This window comes from Falco punctatus (genome assembly GCF_963210335.1).
Source record: "Falco punctatus genome assembly, chromosome: 3".
In the NCBI taxonomy this organism is placed as follows: domain Eukaryota; kingdom Metazoa; phylum Chordata; class Aves; order Falconiformes; family Falconidae; genus Falco; species Falco punctatus.
This window is the reverse complement of record NC_137582.1, coordinates 110,833,442-110,851,235: the sequence shown is the minus strand read 5'-3', so window position 1 is coordinate 110,851,235 and position 17,794 is coordinate 110,833,442. Positions and strand designations below refer to the sequence as shown.

At 54.9% G+C, this 17,794-nt stretch overlaps 1 protein-coding gene across 2 annotated transcripts; it reads right to left on the bottom strand.

Annotated features, from left to right (window-relative positions):
- Positions 1-16: 16 nt before the first annotated feature.
- Positions 17-13,179, bottom strand: LOC308060499 (neuroblastoma suppressor of tumorigenicity 1). Of its 2 annotated transcripts, XM_080379319.1 has the most exons (5): positions 12,785-13,179; positions 3,581-3,662; positions 2,623-2,817; positions 2,294-2,405; positions 17-1,435 (listed from the first exon to the last, which is right to left on the bottom strand). In XM_080379319.1, exons 1-5 carry the CDS (start codon positions 12,810-12,812, stop codon positions 1,181-1,183), a joined length of 672 nt encoding a protein of 223 aa, XP_080235445.1. In that variant the 5' UTR covers positions 12,813-13,179; the 3' UTR covers positions 17-1,180. The 2 variants fall into 2 exon arrangements, with proteins under 2 accessions (XP_080235445.1, XP_080235446.1); XM_080379320.1 differs by lacking the exon at positions 3,581-3,662 and having other exon boundaries at positions 12,785-12,973.
- Positions 13,180-17,794: the final 4,615 nt, after the last annotated feature.

Sequence of the window (17,794 nt, the reverse complement as noted above, 5' to 3'; positions counted from 1 at the left end):
TCAGAGCACTGAGAAATGGAAGTCAGAACTAATTTATTTAAGAAAAAAAAAAACCAAACAAAAAACAAACAAATAAACAAAAAAACCTTGTAAAAAGGAGGGGGAGGCATCGATTACAAGCTCTGGAAGCTCTTGTCAGGACAGCGCCAAAGAAATCAGCTTTATACAACTGAGAGAAAGGGGTAGCAGGAGGGGCCCAGGGCTGTCCCCCCCCGCCCCCGAGCCTCCCCAGCCCTGCACGAGCAGCCCCCTGCAAAAGTACATCAGCATCCCAGCACTCGTCCCCCTTCTCCCTCCACCACCATTAAAGTGCAGCAGGGAGAGGGGGGAGAGGGGCTGGCTCCCACCCAGCCCACCCCCACACGAACCTGCTCCTGGCTTTCCCCTGGGGGCCGCCAAGCGCGAAGCCCCCGCGCCTGTGGCATGGCCCAGGTCCCTCGCTCCCGGGGAGCTCCGCGGTGGCCCTGAGGACCAGCAGGGTAAGGGCTCTTGTCACCGCGGCTCCCCACAACGTCACACACACAGCCCCAGAGGCACACCCCGGGGGCCACACACCCCCCAAGAGCTACCCAATTAATTAAGGCAAGGGGGTTGGGGGTGAATTAAGATCCAGCACGTGCCAGGAGGGACAGCGCGTCCATGCTGAGCCCACGTGTCCTTAGGCAGGCAGGGGGAAGAAGGGATGCTGGCGGCCCCGCACGCTCCGGGAGAGATGCGCGTCTCTTGTGGGACCGTGGAGAAGCTGCGTCCTTTCTTCCTCCACCCGAAAACCCCAGGGCTCAGCGAGGGTGCGTGTGACCCGCAGTGAAGAGCGGGTTCGGGAGCCTGCAGCCAGCCCCGGCAGAGCCCAGCTCAGCTCTGGCTCTCAGCCGAAACCCCCTCGTCCGGGCTCCCGCTCCTCTCAATATATTATTACTATTATGTGCAAGTAGTTTTGCATCAGAAGACGCCGAGCCCTCCTCTCTCGCCCTGCAGCTCCAGCCCCACGGCCGCCCCTCAGCCCTGCTTGTGCCTCAGAACGTTCCTCCAGCCCCGGGGTGTCGTGGAGAGCAAAGCGTGAGGGTAGCTATTAGACAGGAAAGACTCCACCACCCCCCTCCCTCCCCCAACCCCAGCCCTCTCCCTCGCACACACCCCCTGCCCGCGCCGCTGGCTGCAAGGACAGTCCGCAAGGGCCAGGTCAGTCGTCGCCCTCCTCCTCGTGATGGTGGTGGCTGGAGGCGGGAGGTTCTTCCACCTCCTGTTGGTGGTGGGCATAGTGATGGGGGCTGGGACCCTCCGCGGGCATGTTCTCCTCCGCGTTCAGGTAGACGTTGAACAGGGCTCCCTCGTGGCTCGGCTCCTTCCCGCAAGCCTGGCAGCTACAGTGAAGGATCTTCTCCACCAGCTTGTCAACCCTGGGGATCTCGTCGTTGCCTGGACAGTCCAGTGTCACCTAGGCAGAGGGACGAGGACATGGCAAGTGAGGGTAGAGCTCAAGGCCCGGATGGCCATCATCCCCACACCCTGCAGACGTGGGGTATTTTAAGCGAGAAGCGATGGCTCCTGTCCGTATAAACAACCCTCCGCAGCCAGTCTGCAAGGCAAAGCTCTCTGGGAATGGCTCACCAGGGTCACAAGCTGCAGAGACCCAGGGAAAATGCACCAGCTCGAGAGGGACACCGCTCCCAGGTGCTACCGGCACAGAAATATCAGCGGTAACTGCAAAGGCCACCCACAAGGCACGTTGCTGAGCATCTCAGGTAGCTCGGACTAAACCATCTGCCCAAATGGCTGAGTCGAGAGCAGAGCAGAGCGCTGAGCCCAGCTCCCCGGGCGCCTGGGCTGGCCTCGGAGGCAGGGTTTATGGCTCTGCCAGCATCAATGGCGGCATCAAGCTGTGAGGTCTGAGGGTGACGGGCAGATGGGCTGTGGGAAGCACTTCTGGACATCACAGAAGTCAAAAATTCCCGAGTGGGAGGAGGTGAAAAAAGGAGCGGTGGAGAGAACAGGCAGGAAGGATGAGCACAGGGATGAATAATGCAGGGATTGACGGGGGATGCTTCTGCAAACAGTGATAAATGCATCATTCATCACATCAGTCACGTTGCTTCCAGCAGCCCCTTCTACCCAGGCATCTCAAGCCAGGGTACAGCCACCTGAGGGACACCCTGGAAGGAAACGACAAGCAGGAAAACCTCAGGGAAGGGGAATGACTTGCCCTAAAGCGGTGGCAGAGCAGAGCTGAGAGCCCCTGAGCGAGGCTCCGCAGAAAGAGCCGTGGAGCGGGCAGGGATACTCCAGGGATACTCACGATTTCCCACATGGACTGGGCTGGCATGCAGGAGTCGCAGTGCACCAGGGACTCCGTGGACTGAGGGAAGGTGTTGGGGACGCTGTAGCTGAAACACTGTCCCAGACAGGCCCTGCAAAGACAACGGGAGGGATGAGGGCTCAGGGGAGGCACCTGCTCTTCCCAGCAATGGCAGAAGGAGATTTGACCTTCCACTGAGACAGACAGAAGGCAGCCGGGCAGGGGCAGGACATGGTGCGAGTGACAGTCCCCAGAGCCACTCCGGCGTCATCAGCAAATGGAAATCAGCTTCAGCTGCGTGCAGCTCTGCCCCCAGGGCGGATCCATACCTGTTCTGGATGGACTTGGACTCGCAGCCGCTGTGCCCCACGATCTGGGTGATGTTCTTTGCCTCGCACCAAGCGCTCTTGTCCGGGAAGAGGGCGAGCTTGTTGATGGGGGGGGGTGCGGCCAGGAGCAGCGCTGGGAAGAGGGCACCTACCACGAACCATAACATCATGGCCAGCTCTGCCAAAACCCTGTAACTGGAGAAGAAAGCAAAGCGTTAGCAGGGAAGACAAGAGACAGAAAACAGCCCCACTCCTCCAAGCCCGTGGCAGTTCTTGGCTGCGACAAGCACAGGTACATCCCCCCCGTGTGCCGGTACTCACATCTCCCTCCCCAGCCGCTGCCAGGGCAGGAGGGCTCCCCAAAACACTGCACAGGCACTGGGAGATGCTGCTGTGCCTCCTCCCTCTTCAAAACAAGCTCTGGGGCAGGCAGATACCTGCATTACTTCTCCCAAGCTTTGGGCCAGAAGCAACAGCAGCTTTTCAGCATTTCCCACCCAAAGCTGGGCTGGGAGGAGTTTGCAAAACACAAGTGTCACCGCCACGGGCCGAGCCAGGTTGGAGAAGTTGCGGACCGCAGAAATGTTTTTATTTGAGGAAGGAGCAGACTTGCCCACTTCCTCCTCTCCCACTTTAAAAGCCCAAGCCGGCCCTGCCGTAAGCTTTCCCGGAAAAAAAGGGACCGCTTTCCCGGGAAGGAAAGCCACCCTCCTCCTGGCAGCACGCAGCAGATGTCGCTGGGAGGCAGCAGCACGCAGGGAGCCGTGGAAACCTCAGTCCAGAAGGTAGAAACCCACAGGAAAGACCAATGCAGCATTGATTTTTATAGAGCCACTCAAATTCAGCCAGCGGTTACTCTGAGGACGGGACCTCAGGCTGCAGACGAGGTGTGGGGGGCGCTTTTATCACTGAGCATAACCCTCGCTCGCAGAGCTGGTGGGCTGAGGGGGTTACTCACCGCCCCGGAGCAATCCCATGCCGCTTTCCTTGTGGGTCAGCTCTGCTCTCCAGCCAAGGTGCTGCATTAACACTCCCAATCGCTGGGGAAAGGCAGATGGAAAAGCATCACAGAAACCGGGAATTTTTTTCCTTTGTGGGGTTTGGATGGAGTCACAGTGAAAGGCAGGCATTTTCTACTTCCTAAAATATTTGTTAGAACCACGTTATTTGTTATTTCCTTCTATTTATTTATCCAGACGAAGATCCAAAACCCACACTGGAAAGACTCTTGTTGATTCCCATGGCTCCTGGGCCCAGCCCTCTAACGCTTGCCGGGAAAGGAGAGGAAAAATGCCTTGTTTATGGGAGAGCGGTGTCAGAGGCAGCTCTGCGCTGGGGACTCCCAGCTGGGTGGTCCCCCGGTCACTCCGTCCACCTGCACAGTCTTCACCAAGACATCCTCGGCTGGAGGACCACCACACTTCTCTGAATGATGGAGATGGCCTGCTAAGCAATTCTCCCAGCTCCAGCTCAGGTCATTTTAAGGTCATTATGGGGCAGAGGGTTTTGCCCTGTTACACTTCCACTGAGCCCAACATCCTTGATTGGAACCGAGAGACGAAAGCGAGATGCTTCCTCATCTCCATCCCAAGGCAGCCGGAAAAGGGCGTCCTCATTCCCTGGCCCCGGCATCTCTGGAGGAATCAGGTGGACCCTCTGCTATGTTTTCTGACTTCTCGGTGATACAGGAACATAATGGTATAACGAAGCAACACCTTTATAGTCCTGGCTTCCTAACCCTCCCAGCACTTTGTTGACGTGAATCCCGTGGGTCCCTGGTGAGAATATCCACACAAAGCAGGGTTTGCAGGTCTTGGTTGGAGATAAGCAGAAGGTTTTTAGCCCCTGAACTTGCAATACCATTAACAAGAGCGGTGTGGTTAAACACATTCCTCCTGAAGACACCTCTCAGGGCTTACTTCTGCTCCCTGAATTATATTTTTTTCCATTGCAGTAGGGGAATTCTGTAATTTCTGCTAAGGAGACATAGCTAAGCTGCGCGCGCGCACACACACACTTGGTTTGCTTGGTTTTCTGAAACGAGCATCACTCATTCCTCAGATGCCAGCAGCTCTGGGCTGAGGAATCCCGCTCCCAAAGGCAAGTCCGAGATCCGAGCTGGGATGTGACCCAAACAGCAATAACAACCCCCCAGGGAACAGCCGAAATTCCTCTGGAGTCAGCACACAAGTTCACTTCCACACGCCCGATTAGAGAGCAATTTCCTTCCTTCCAAAGAAAGGTGGTGGCTGGTTTTTCTCCAGGTTTCTGTGCATGTCTACCCAGCAGCAAACAAAGAGGCAAACATTTCTGTCTGCGCTGACAGTCCTGCTTCCCTGGGACCTTTTTTTTTTTTTTCATTCCTGGAGGGAGGCGTTCAGTACAGAGGTGTTTCTGCAGCACTGGTCAGAGCAGACCAGTTGCCAGAGGCATGACGGATCATCTCTGAGCATCTGGGCTCCCGTCTCGCTCCGATACCGAGAGGAAGACGAGTGAGGTTGTGCTCTGCTAAAGCACAGGGCCTGGCCTGGATTCAGAAAAGCACTTCAACACACGCTGAAGCCCTCTCCTTTTCTGAGCAGGGATGGCTTTGTAACCAGGGCCCCTGGTAGCACAGCCACGGTGAGCAAGGGAACCGGGTACCTCTACAGAGACGGAGCAATTCCAGCTCTGCCCCATCCTCCAGGGCACGCAGGTCCTGAGCGCCGCTATCCCTCCCTGATGGCCACAGCCCCACGGTGTTTTCCTTCTCCCAAGAATGCTCTGGAACCCGCAGGGCCACATTTCTAGCAAGTAACAAGGTTTATGCCAGCGCCTAGGAAAACATCTGATGCAGCTGAGTTTAGGAGGGAGCTGAGGCTGGAAACAGCCCATGTTCGCTGGCATAGTTCAAACCAGTCATGCGAACAGAGCTGCCACTAAAACCATTCATCTGACAGCAGCCACAGGGTCGGAGACAAAAGCACCGTGTTCCTTCTCCCCCCCGCCCCGGCTGGGAAGGGAAGGGAAAAAGGAAGACAAGGCACCCAAGCAGGTTTGCAAACTCCCGATTAAATAAAGGCATTGAGCACATTCCTCCGTGACAAGCTAAATTACACGTTGCAGCCCCTAAAGGAACAAGTGTGTTGACCCCAGCCCTGGCCAGCTGGCGGGAGCAAGCGCTGCCCCGCACACAGGGGCTTCTTTCTCTTCTCCACGCCAGGGCACATTTTTTTCCTGCTAGTCAAAGCTTTTCAAGCAGAAAGTTCAGCTCAGTTCCGGCAGAGCCATCAGCCCGTGAGGGTCTCCCCCCTCTCCCGCTGCAGGGAACCGCATGGCAGCTTCCTCCACCATCCCTTCAGCGCATATTTGAGAAATCAAATGACTCAGCCCTTGAGCCTGGCACATCCCGGACTCCAGAGACAAACAACTCCTCAGCGCACGCACAGCTGCAGCCTTGTGGTGAGCAGCCCCGGAGCCCTTTTCCAGCCTGTCCCCATGCCCAAGGAGCTGAGGGGCAAAACGTGCAGGGCTGACGGGGCTCAGCCGTAGCACCCCTGCACCCCGCCGGGGCCGGGAGCCTGGCACGGGTCCTGCCGGCTGAGCCTCCCACCAGCCTGGCTGCCAGCACTGGTGGCGGCACACTCAGATGTTTCGTGTCACCTGGAATCGCTCCTTCCTCCCATCCCGGCAGTCCCCGGGGGCTCTCAGGAGTCCTTGCAAGCAGGACAGTCCCCACCAACGCCTGAAAGCAGCTGGGAAAATCTACACTGGTTACATCGGCCGGAGGACAATCACGGGAATTACCTCGGAGGCCACATTCCCACCATCCAGCCCACAGCTGTTCCCGGCCACTTGGAAACCAAACACTTCTGGAGGAAAATAAAAAAGATCTAATCAGTTTTACCCTCTTTTTCCAGTGGGAAGTTTAAAGCATAATACAAGACAAGCCTGCAGGTGGACATGGGGAACATTTCATGAGTAGTTTAATATATTTATAGGGGTTTTTTTCTTATCCAGGATCTTGCAGTTTTGCCAAATACATAAAGCCACAGACACAGGTATATTGTGCTCATGGCCACACACACGGCATCCCAGGTTCTGAGAGACAAGAAGGCCCTGAGCTTTATAAACATTGCTTAGCCGAGGCTCAAAGCCCGTGCATGCAGCACAGAAACAGTGTCAGCTCCACGCTGTAGCTAAGGAAAATGAGGTACAAAGCCGGGAAATGGCCTTACCTCAGCGCTTAACGCAGCCATCCAAATCCTTGTGCGAGATGCATGAGATCTCAGCAGAGATGGACAAGGTCAAGGTGTCAGCTCCTGGTCTGGATCAGAGCTGGGACCTCCACCGTCCTCTCCTGCCCCCCTGGACACACGACTCTCGAGCTACACCCTGCCAAGCTGCCAAGAGCAACCCCAAGTGAGTGTTAGACAGGAATCACAGTGGTAACGGGTCCTGCTTTTGTGTTCAACGAGTTATTTGTGCCATTTTACTGAGAAAAGTTGCTGCAAGGCACTGCCCGGAGAAGAGAAGGTCCCAAAGACGTGGTGCTGGGTGCACTGCTCCGTGCCTCAGTTTCCCCGCTCGTGGGACCACAGACAGCGGCGTGCCGTATGCCGAGCGAGCCGATGGGTGCAGAGAGAGCGGAAAAGCACAGGGAGGTCTCTGGAACACCAGACCTCCTCCAAGGGAAGGGGCTCCCCAGGGCAGGAGTGGAGGGATGGCTGCCAACAGCCTCTGCCCCACACGATGCGGCGTGCGTTCCTCGACAGGAAAGGCGCTGTGCTTCAAGGGCAGGTGGGAGTCAGGCCGGGACATCGCTGGGGAGTCACACAAGGACAGCGTGCCGCAGGGCGAGCGGGGGTCGCTGCATGGAAAAGAGAAAGCTCTCCAAGGAATCGGGTGGGATCACCCCCGTGCACGGAGGTGGCCAGGAGCCATCTCGCTGCAAGTAGCTACAAATGCTAAAAGGCAAACGATTGTTTAGGCACCTACAAGAAAGCAAAGCTACAGTCAGCGTCTGGTTTGGTGGCAACTGGAAAGAAACGTGTATCTGTCCCAGAAAGAACCAGGGCATGGCTCTCCTCAGACATGGGATTTTGTCTGAACAGTTAACCCCTGAATCCTACAGGGAATTTGCCTCTTAGGAATCTCAACTCAAGTACTATTTGCTTACATGTAACAAAAAAAATCTAGCCGGCATTATTAGCAGGAAAAGCTTAAATTTAAACTTCAAAACCCTAAAAGGTCACTGCATACTAACAAAAAATATCAAACCAACCGATTTCATTCAATACTTGTCCTTATTTCATACCTGCCACTTTTTTGCAATTTGCGTTTAGCTAAAACTTCACAATTTCCAATTTAGGTGCAAAAAATACAAAGCGCAACATGCTTTTGGAGACTCTACTATTGTGCCTGCAGCAGTCCAAATTCATCTGATCAATGTCACGACAATATTGCCAGGGGAGAAGGAAGAGCACTATGCCCTGAGAGTATCTAGAGGTAATTCTTCAGGACAGCAAGATGGATGGGTGTTTAACTGAACACAGAAGTCTCTTCTGAGCTGACACCTTCAGTCTTGTTTTACTGAGCTGCAAAATCTGGGAAGAAAAAATTATAAAAAAAATAAAAAGGGAACTACCGTAGGAAGACATTTGATATTTAACATGCACAAGAATCAATCCTACAAACTTTTTGATAACGGCGCAAAAGCTGTGTCATTTCTCACTGTGCATCTGGCTGCCTCTGCTCCTTTCAAAAGCAGATGTTAGAGTTTCCCTTTCCGTAACATATTAATCTCCACTCAAGCTTGGTTGGGCGATTCACAGAAGTAAAGCAGAAATAGAGAAAAGCAGTGCAGCATTTTAAAAGCCTTCTCCCCTCCCCACTTTGGCCAGAATTTCAAAAGACTTTGGTACATTAGAAGTTTAAGTCTGGCTTCTCAGCCAGGCACTGAGCACTCAAGAAACTCGTATTTTGCAGCTGGAAAAAAAATAAAAATCCAAGCTCTTTTACCTACAAAAGTCATTGGAAAGCTACCTATGGACTTAGATAGGCTTAGAAGGAGCTCCTAAAGGAGCTCTGCTGGAAAAGGGACATGCTAATGGCCTGTGGAGGAGGCAAGAGTAATATAAACAGTTTCTGGTAATTTATTTCAATTACTCTATTTCTTGAGCACTGAGAACAACCACGGCCAGGAAAAGGCATCAGCCTAAAGCAGAGGAATATATCCTGGCCCCCACTACCCTCCACTCCCTCTCTTCTTCAAGCACCTGCTCCAAACGTGGGGCTCTGCAGCCCCTAAGAGCAGCAGGGCAAGAGGGATGGGAGCTGGAAAGCCAGCCCAGCACTAGCCTCCAGCAGCCAGCAGTTTTGGGGAGCCCCGGGATGGGGGTGCCTCGGCGAACTGGGGACAGGAGAGATCGTACAGGCTCCCTGCGCCAGGGAGGACCAGTCTGCCACGTGCTCTGGCTGCAACGGTCCCCAGCGGTGGGTCGTATCTGGGTGCGTTGCAGATAATAGGAGAAACAGGCACTTTTAAACACAGCTGTGAGCTGCATTTCAGCCAGGGGCCTTGCTCGCGTGTCTGGACCTGAACCGGGCTCGACTCCCTCCCACCTTTCCCCCGGAGCTGGTGTTTCCCACACAGCCGTCCCACAGGCTCGCTGCCGCCCGGCACGGGAGCTGAGGGGATCGGCCGAAGCTCTGGCGGCGTGGGAGGACAACAGGCACCCGAACGTGGACCGCGCATCCCAAACCCTTTGGAAATCCCACGCAACAACAGCGCTGGCTGCCCTCCAGCCGGGCTGCCCCTGACCCCTGCAAGCTGCAGTCTCCCCCTCCGCGTGGGAAGGGGCTGTCTTTTCCTCCACCGCGGCATCACCAACAGAGCCTGACCGCTGTCAGTATCTCCCCCCAGCACCTGGCTCACCCCGGAGCCCACGGTCACACCGCTTCCCCTTGCCACCCAAGCCACAGCCTCTCCCCTCCTTTTTTTCGGTGAAAACAGCTTTCACGGGGCCGGTAATATGCGTGCTGCCTCTGGGAAGGGTCCCAAGAGTCGCTCGCTTTTCCCGTGTCTGATCTGCAGGCAGGCACCAGCCGTTCCCCAGGGGAGCACTTCTCCCAGCAGGCCCAGTTCTGCTTCCACTTAGAGTGAGGTAAACTGGGACCGGCTCCTCCAAATGACTCCACTGGTGCAAATGAGCTCAGAATCTGGCACTGCTCGTCTTACTCAAAACAAGCCTAACTGGAACCAGATAAAACCAGTTCTAGTACATAGTGGCCACTAGGATTATGATTTTTTTTTTTTTTTTTAATTTAGCACACACACCGCGTAAGGCCAACCTGCAGGCAGGGATGGGAGTTGTCTCAAATGCCAACCGCGCTGGCTTTCGGCTCGCGCGGTCATTCATTACCAAACTCGTATAAAAAATCGAGCCCTGTCCTCCGCAGCAGGGTTGCGCTTGCAGGATCAGGTTCCCAGCTGCTGGAGCAAGAGGGAAGGAGAAAGGGGTTTGCAGCTGAAGCTGTGGACTTTTCAGTGACAGCTCAGGATCCTTCCTGCTGTTTCCCCTCTCCCTTTACGCCCGTTTAGGCTGTATCCCAGCCACAACAGCAGAAATCCACTCGACCCGAGTGCTGCTTCGCCCTCTGTTAATCTCTGATTTACACTGCACCAGCCTTCCCAGTTTGGACGGCATAAAGCCCAACGTCTGCGTTAGTTACCCACGGCACTGACTGCGATTATCTCCAGTACTGAAGCATAAAACCAGGCAGCAGCGCAGGGCCGGAGGCTTTCAGGGGTAACGGAACAGCTCGCAGCCCAGTTGGTATTTTCAATTGCTACCAGACGTGCCGGAGGCTGACCTCACACTTGACATCCAGACAGCCTCCCTAAAACTGCAGGACCGGGCGCAGTAACCACAGCGAAACCCAACGGTGAACCGAATGCCGGTGTTTTTCCCCGCTCTGGGACAAGTCAGCCGAGCTCTGTATCAAAGAAGGAGGCTTAAGCCTTGTTTGAGAGTGACCAACGCGAGGGCCCGATCCTGACGCCGTTTCCAAAGCTCGACTCCAAAGGACTGCGATCTTGGGGATGGGGGTAGCGGCCCAGCCCAGCTCCACGACTGGTAGAAATGAGCGTTGTGTTGCTCCGTTCCCACCACCGGTGCTAATTTACACCCAGGAAAGCCCTGGCCCCCACCGCCCCGTGTCACTCCCTCCCTAAACAGCACCACGAGAGAAACAAAGGTCTGGGGAAATGGCAGGCACAGCTCCTGGCTGTGCTAACGGGAGGTGCGGAGGGCAGACCACCCCTCATTTCCAGGCCGGTCCTCCCCCAGAAGGACGGTTTTATCAGCTGTTCAGGTTTTTAAGAGTCTGGTTTGAGCGGGTGTGAAGTTTCTTTCCCCCAAGCGCTCTGGTCCTTGCTTTATCACAGGGGATCTCCAAGCCTGGGCGACTCGAGGCAGCGCGATTTTTTCCAGCAGACTTCAAGAAAAAAAGGAGCAGGAGCAGTGCCCTTGGATGGAGCAAGTCCCCGGCTTTGCCTGCCCCACAATTGTTGCAGCTAGGGTAGGGGAGCCGGCAGAGGTACTGGGAACGCTGTACTGGGAACGCTGTACTGGGAACAGCACAGAGCTTGGGGAGGAGGCACTGCCCAGGAGTTTACTCTGCTTCTCGGGCAGGTTTCCCACGCCTATACCAGCTTACCACGACCTCAGCAATGCCAACAGACACCACGAGCAAAGTTACTCCAATACGGGCAGGTCTTCAAGGCTACTTTAAAAGTGTTCTGGTTCAGGGCCCAATCCTGCACTTCTTGGGCACCCGAAACTCCCTCCAGTTTGACTCTTTTCCTCGCTCCGGAAAGACGACCGGGCACTCGGCAAGGCTTTGCTCATTTGCCCTTTTTGCAAGACCGCAAACTCCCCAAGCTGGAATTCAGCACAGAGAGGTCAAGCCAAGAACCCGGATTCTTCTCAGGACTGTTTGCAAACAACTTGGGATTTTTATACTGAAGGCAAATTCCATTTCCCATCCTGCGGTTTGCAAATTTGAGGCGAGCTGCCTTTTTCGTGATGGGAGACTGCCTTCGAGAAGCAAAAGTGCCCATTGTACACAGCTGATTTTTGGCTGGTTGGACACTGCAAAGAGGACATTAAGTTTTCTAGGCTAAAAATACAAGAAAATCTGGGCCTTGCCATATCACCAGGTTCCTTCCCACTCGTTTCAGTAGGGTGCAGATTTTTCCCAAAAAAACCCTGTAGCAAAGCTACGGTGCCCTAAATCCACAAACACTTCACACAGGCTGAATTTTTAATTCGATGGGGTTATTCCTATCCCGTAAAAACTTTGATTGTGGAGCAGAAGCAGAGCATAAGTTTCTCGTAAAAGTGCCCTCATAAGAGAAAAGTTAGTAGGCAATAAGGGATTGTCTGGATCAACTTTAATGCAGCCTGAAAATGAGCTGAAGCGTGCTCTGTCCCCAGAACTTCTCTCAGAGAAAAACAGAAATCCCCACTGTGCATAAAACGCAGAGATGATCACATATAACAAGTCAGAATTGCAGCAAATATTGAAGAGAAACTGAAATATGCTGTTACAACTCAAGAAACAGGTAGAACTATGCCGGATATAAACCTTTGTAATATTTCAGTAAGCACAAAAACCTATTTGTAAGATACAAGGATGTATTTGTCCCTAGTGCAAACTTTTCGAGTACCCATTGGGAAAACCTCCTTCCTTCACGCGTGATACCCGAACTATACGAGTCCTCCGGCGCTGCGGTTCATGGATAGTCTGAACGTTCCCGTTCGCTCCCTGCACTTTTGTTCGAAACCCGGAATAGATGGGAAGGAAGGACTCTGTACCACAGATGTGCAACCGATAGAGCGCGGCTCCTCGTATCCTATTCTTTTTATTTTATTCGAGCTAAAGCGGCGGTGGAAAGAGTTTAACGCTTGCACAGCAGACCCCCCGAAGTCCGCCTCATCTGCAACCGATTTCTGCCCGGGGCGATATTCTCATCCTCCCGGCCATCCATCACCCGCGGGGGGGGCAGGGAAGGGAGAGGGGAAAGAGGCGGAAAATCTGGTGCTGATCAAGCGGCGGCGAAAAAGCAGCAGGTCCGCTCCGCTGGGGCGGGGGGCACACAAAGCCGAGGGGTACTCACCACCCAGGCGACGGCGGGCGCATCCCATGGGCTCCGGGGCCGCGGGCGGCGGCGGGCGGCTACAGCCCCGCGGTGCCCGGCGGCTGCCGCATCCTCGGCGGCCCAGGGCCGCCTCCTCCCCCCGGTGCCGGGCTCCGGGCGGTGCCGCCGGCCCCGCCGCTCGCGATTGCACAATCGGGACAGGGCGGGGGGGAGCGGGAGGAGGAGGGGAGAGGAGGGGGAGGGAGGGAGGGACGGAGGGAGCGGCTGCAGCGCCTGCCCGCCCCGCCGGGGCTCGGCCGCTTGCTGGGGCGGTTCGGGGAGCCCCGAGCGGCCCCCGGGGGAGCGGCTGCCCCCCGCGCCGTGCCTGAGCGTGGGAGCCCCTGGGGTCGGCAGCCCCCCCGGCAGAACCCCCGGGCGGCGGGGCCGGCAAACCCCCAGGGGGCTGGCAGCACCCCCGGGCAGCCCCCCAGCCAGCAGGGCCAGCAGCACCCCTTGGGGCTGGCATCCCCCCCGGGCAGTGGGGCTGGCACCCCCTGCGCATCCCCCCGGGCAGCAGGGCCGGCAGCCCCCGGGCCGGTTGCGGAGCTGGCAGGCAGAGCTAAAAAAACCACGGGGAGAGCCCGTTGGCAGAGCACGGCTGTAAAACTGATGGGTCTTGAAAAAGAAGAGCCGTGTCCGAAGGTAATTTCCCAGCATTTGCTCCTGCAGCGACATAAACAAAGTCTGGATTTGCCTCACCGAAGGCAAACAGTTCCTCTTTCAACATCCCACTTGATCGAGTGCTTGGGGGAGAGTCCCAGCCGCAGCAAAGGCTTTGGGAGAGTTCTCCAACACCAGGGAGGCCAGTTGTCTCTTCTTCTCTTACTTTTTGCTTCCTCTCTCTCATCCTTTTCTCTTTCCTTTTCCTGCTCTCCCATTAAAAAACCGAACACAACCCCAGCGAAACCCCATTCATTGCTATCTTTCAGTTAGGGTAATTGCTGGAGGCCGGAAGGGCTGTTTCTGTCGAGGCGCAATTAATCTGATAGAGGCCTCCACATGGCCTGCACTACCCAAATCAAAAGATACCTGCAAGGCTTGGATGGGCTTTGCTGGCTCCTGTTAGTGTGAAGATTTGCGTAGGGATCAGAGAAGCAGGAAGAGGAGATGGTAAGAAAGCACCAGCTGCGCCGAGCCAGCGAAGCGTCAGCCGTGCCCTGGCGGTGGTCCTGGGGAGAACCTAGGAAAGCAAGCTTCGGGGCTGGCTGCTAGCTGAAGGAGGCTGGAGGTTGCCAGCGAAGGAATGGTTTCCCGCTGCTTGGTCCCTTCCAGCTCCAGGACAAGAGGATTTTGTAAATAGGATGACAAAAAAGGAGACATCAGAAGGAAGTTCTCAGGTTTGTGGATAAATGAGGAAAACCAAGATGTAGGCGCGACCAGCTATGAAGCAACAGACCACAGGCATCGAGGTGAAATTCCCCCAAGAGTATCAGGTCCACAGTTCAGCATTTTGATGGTTTTTGTGGGATCCTCAGCACTGGGGTGTGATTACTCTGAGCGGAGAACCAGGCTGCGTGCAGAGATGTGAGCCAGCGTGCAGTTCATTCACCTCCTACTATTCATTCTGTTCCAGTTCTGTAAACAGCCAAACAGCAGAAAAGGGGAACGCAGCCATCAGTAAATCTGGGGGTGGGGAGGCACGAGGACCGCGGTTCGGGTTTTCTGGTGTCAGGAGATGCAAGCAGAGGTGCTGTATGACAGAGCAGGCTGGCTGGAGGATGAAAGAAGCTGCCGAGAGGCCATCAAAGCCCTGGGCCAACGTTTTTTCCCCTTCCTCTCTGGCAATGCGGTATTGAAGCCAGAACAAGGAGTGAAGACCTGGTGCCTGCAGATGTCGTTTGGACAGACACTGGCTCAGGCACGGGCTGGAGGCAGCTGCTCCGTGGCTGGGAGCGGACGGGAGGGAGAGCAGGGAGGCAACAACACCGGCAGGAAAGGAGCCATCCTCACCGCTCGGGCCCCTTGCCCCCAGCCAGGGATGCTGGCTTCAGCAGCGTTTTTGGACTCTTGCTCCACATCACCCCTTGGTTTCCCAGCTCCTGCTCTCCCCGCAGGCCCTGGGGAGCTTGCTGCCTGCTCCTACACTGCCCATGCCAAACTACACTCTTGTTTTCACGCTGAGAGGTGCAACACGTAGTACGATGCAACTCTCCAATCCCCCCGACGACAGCCCATTTTATCAGCCTGTTGTTTTCCACCACAGATAAGACACCATATGAAAACACAGGTGCACACAGCCTTGCCCAGAACATCCACACACCCACGGATGTCTTCCCCCTCAGCCCCTTCCCCTGCTGCTGGATCGCCAAAGGCTTTTGTGCACTGAGACACAGCAGAAACCTGCTCTCCGGTCTCCAGGAGCTTCCCTCCCTCGCCCGCTGTTGCTGTTTTGGGCCCGCTGACAAACGCCCACAGTGCCAGGGGCTCCCCGCTTGTCAGGACAGGACTAGAAACTGTGGGCGTGAGAATTAAAAGGGTGTATTTGGAAGTTAAAAATAAAACTATTCCTTTTATTTGTGCCTTAACACAGAATTCCAAAGCTCCCTGCCCATATCTGGATGCTAGAAAACGCACGTGCCGGAAGGTAGCTGGGAAAAGAGCGAGCGAGGGCGTGTGTATCCGTGATGGGCTGCAGGGAGCAGCAAGGGGGGAACTGCCCTTCACCCACCGCAGCAGGACCCACGCTCCATCTCTCCCCCAGCGACTTGTGTTTTGTTCGCTAGCCCCGAGACAAACTGCGTAGGGTCCAAAGAAGAGGTCTCAAGGGCTAAACCCTCTTGCATGACCCACGAGGGACTTGGGAGAGCGACGTTTGGGTCTGCCGTGGACTACCCTACTCCACCTCAGAGCAGGCAATTCACCTCTCCGCATCTCATTTGCAAAACAGTACAAAATTGCACTGCAGCTCCCTGGAATAAAGACAGCTCGTTATCAGCTCCCTTCTCTCACCCGACCATCACCTGCTGGAGCTGAACTCCTGCTTCTTGGTTCCTAAATAAGCCCTAAGACAGCTCCAAGATATCTACTCAGGACCTCAAACTGCTGTGTGTAAGGACATACATGTCTGAGGTGAAGGGAGCGGTCCTCATGCCAGGAGACGGAGGCAAAGGTTTTACTGCTGAAAAAGCTGGGGCTGATTTCCCATCACCATCTCGGGTAGAGTAGCGGCAGGTAGGGTGTGAGGAGCCCATCCTCCCATCGCTGCTAGTGTGCGACTCTCACATTTGTGCAGTTCCAGCACCCACGGGCAAGGACGGAGCAGTCCTTACAAATACCATTCTTGCTTTTTTAGATTCACCCAAAGCACGTGCATCCAGTAGCACTTCACCGCTCGTTCAGCCCACCAGGTCGACCCACCCCGAGCACTGCATCTGGCTTAGTAACACACACAGCAGAGGTAAGGAGAGGCTAGAGGGGAAGGTTCAGCCATGGGAGGAATTTGGACCAGCAAGCTCCATCAGGCCACAGCTGCAGGATACGGGATTTGAGCTCGGTGCTGAATCCCTTTGTGTAGGCAAAGCGGAAGGGCACGAGTCCTAGTGGTAATCTGGCTAGCTGGCTTGCACTGCAGAGTCTGGCTTGGCTGGCCATGTGTAGAAACGGAGATCTAGGGACGGACCTGGCTGGCAGGGACTGTGCTCAGTAGTAAAAGAAAAGGATTTATCATAGAGCTCATTAGAAAACATCTGGGCTCAGCAAATGACCTGGAATGCAACTCAGCAGTGGGGCGCTCCTCTCTTCCTCAGTCCCGAGAATGCGAGCTCCCGCAGGGCAAGACTCGAGCCAGCTGTTTCCTCTAATCCCATCAGCCTTTCCTTCCACAGGGGTCCCAACGCTGGGTGAGCGGGAGAGAACGAGAAAGTCCCCGTTCCCTCCCCTTGGTGACTGGGATTAGTGGTTTCTCTGTAGTGCCGTGCCAATGCATTTTGGGGCCCTGGAGCAGCAGTAAAAAAAATGTACCCCTCCCATCTCCGAGCAAGTCCAAGTGTGTTTAATCACTTTATTTTTCACCTTGCCCAATCGTTCCCTGCTCTCAGGCGCTCTAGGCCCCTTCGTCCCTCCCTCCCTCGCTTCCCCAGCAACTCCGGTCATGCAAAATCCTTCTCCTATTCAGTTCATGTCTGCAGGGGCAGCTTCTATCAGGGAGGGCTGGGAAGAAGCTGTTGGGCTTCATTTGCAGATGCCCTCTTCCCTACAAGTTCAAACAATTTTTTTTCTTTCTACTTCAAAAATACCGGTTTCCTCTGACTCCATTACAACTGGCTAAATCCCCTCTGATAACCATCTTATTTTCTGCTGCACAACTTCCCCCTGCTGCAGTCGCTCAGATCCTCTTATTATATGAATTATTTTTTCTTGCAGCACTGCCTGAAGGCCCCAGCCAAGCTCAGGGCCTCGTCACAATAGGTGCTTGTATGTGTTTAGAGACAGTTCTGGCACCGAAGCGCCTACAAACTGTCAACCAGCAGTACAAACTTAGCACATACACATGTGTGCAGGGAACATTTTGCACATTACCGAAAGGAAACCGGCACCCGCCTGAAACGGGGTGACTCAGCCCAGAGCAATATTGCACTGCTGTTGCATGGGAAGAGGCTCCTGCACAAACTCTCCGGCCTTTAAGAAAAGCACCCAAGATCAGAACTCTTGAAATGCCAGTTTCTGAAGTCCTGCTGCTGCAAGAGAGTCAGCCGTTTTTATAGATTAGGGTAACAGAGCAAAAAGAATGTATGTATGTATGTATGTGCTAACAGATTAAACTCCTTTGCTCCCAGTCCCCCCACCTTACAGAAGACAAATGCAAATGTAATTCTTAAAGTGATAACATGATTTTCATATTTTAGGAAGGTGCGGTTCAGAAACGTGGGACCCTCAGAAACCTGCGTTCATTGCCTTCCTCTCCTCCTGCCCTGAAGCAGGATCGTGATTTTTGAGTTTGTGAAGCTGGTAACACTGTTGCAGCCGATGAGGAACTGTACAAAACTGGCC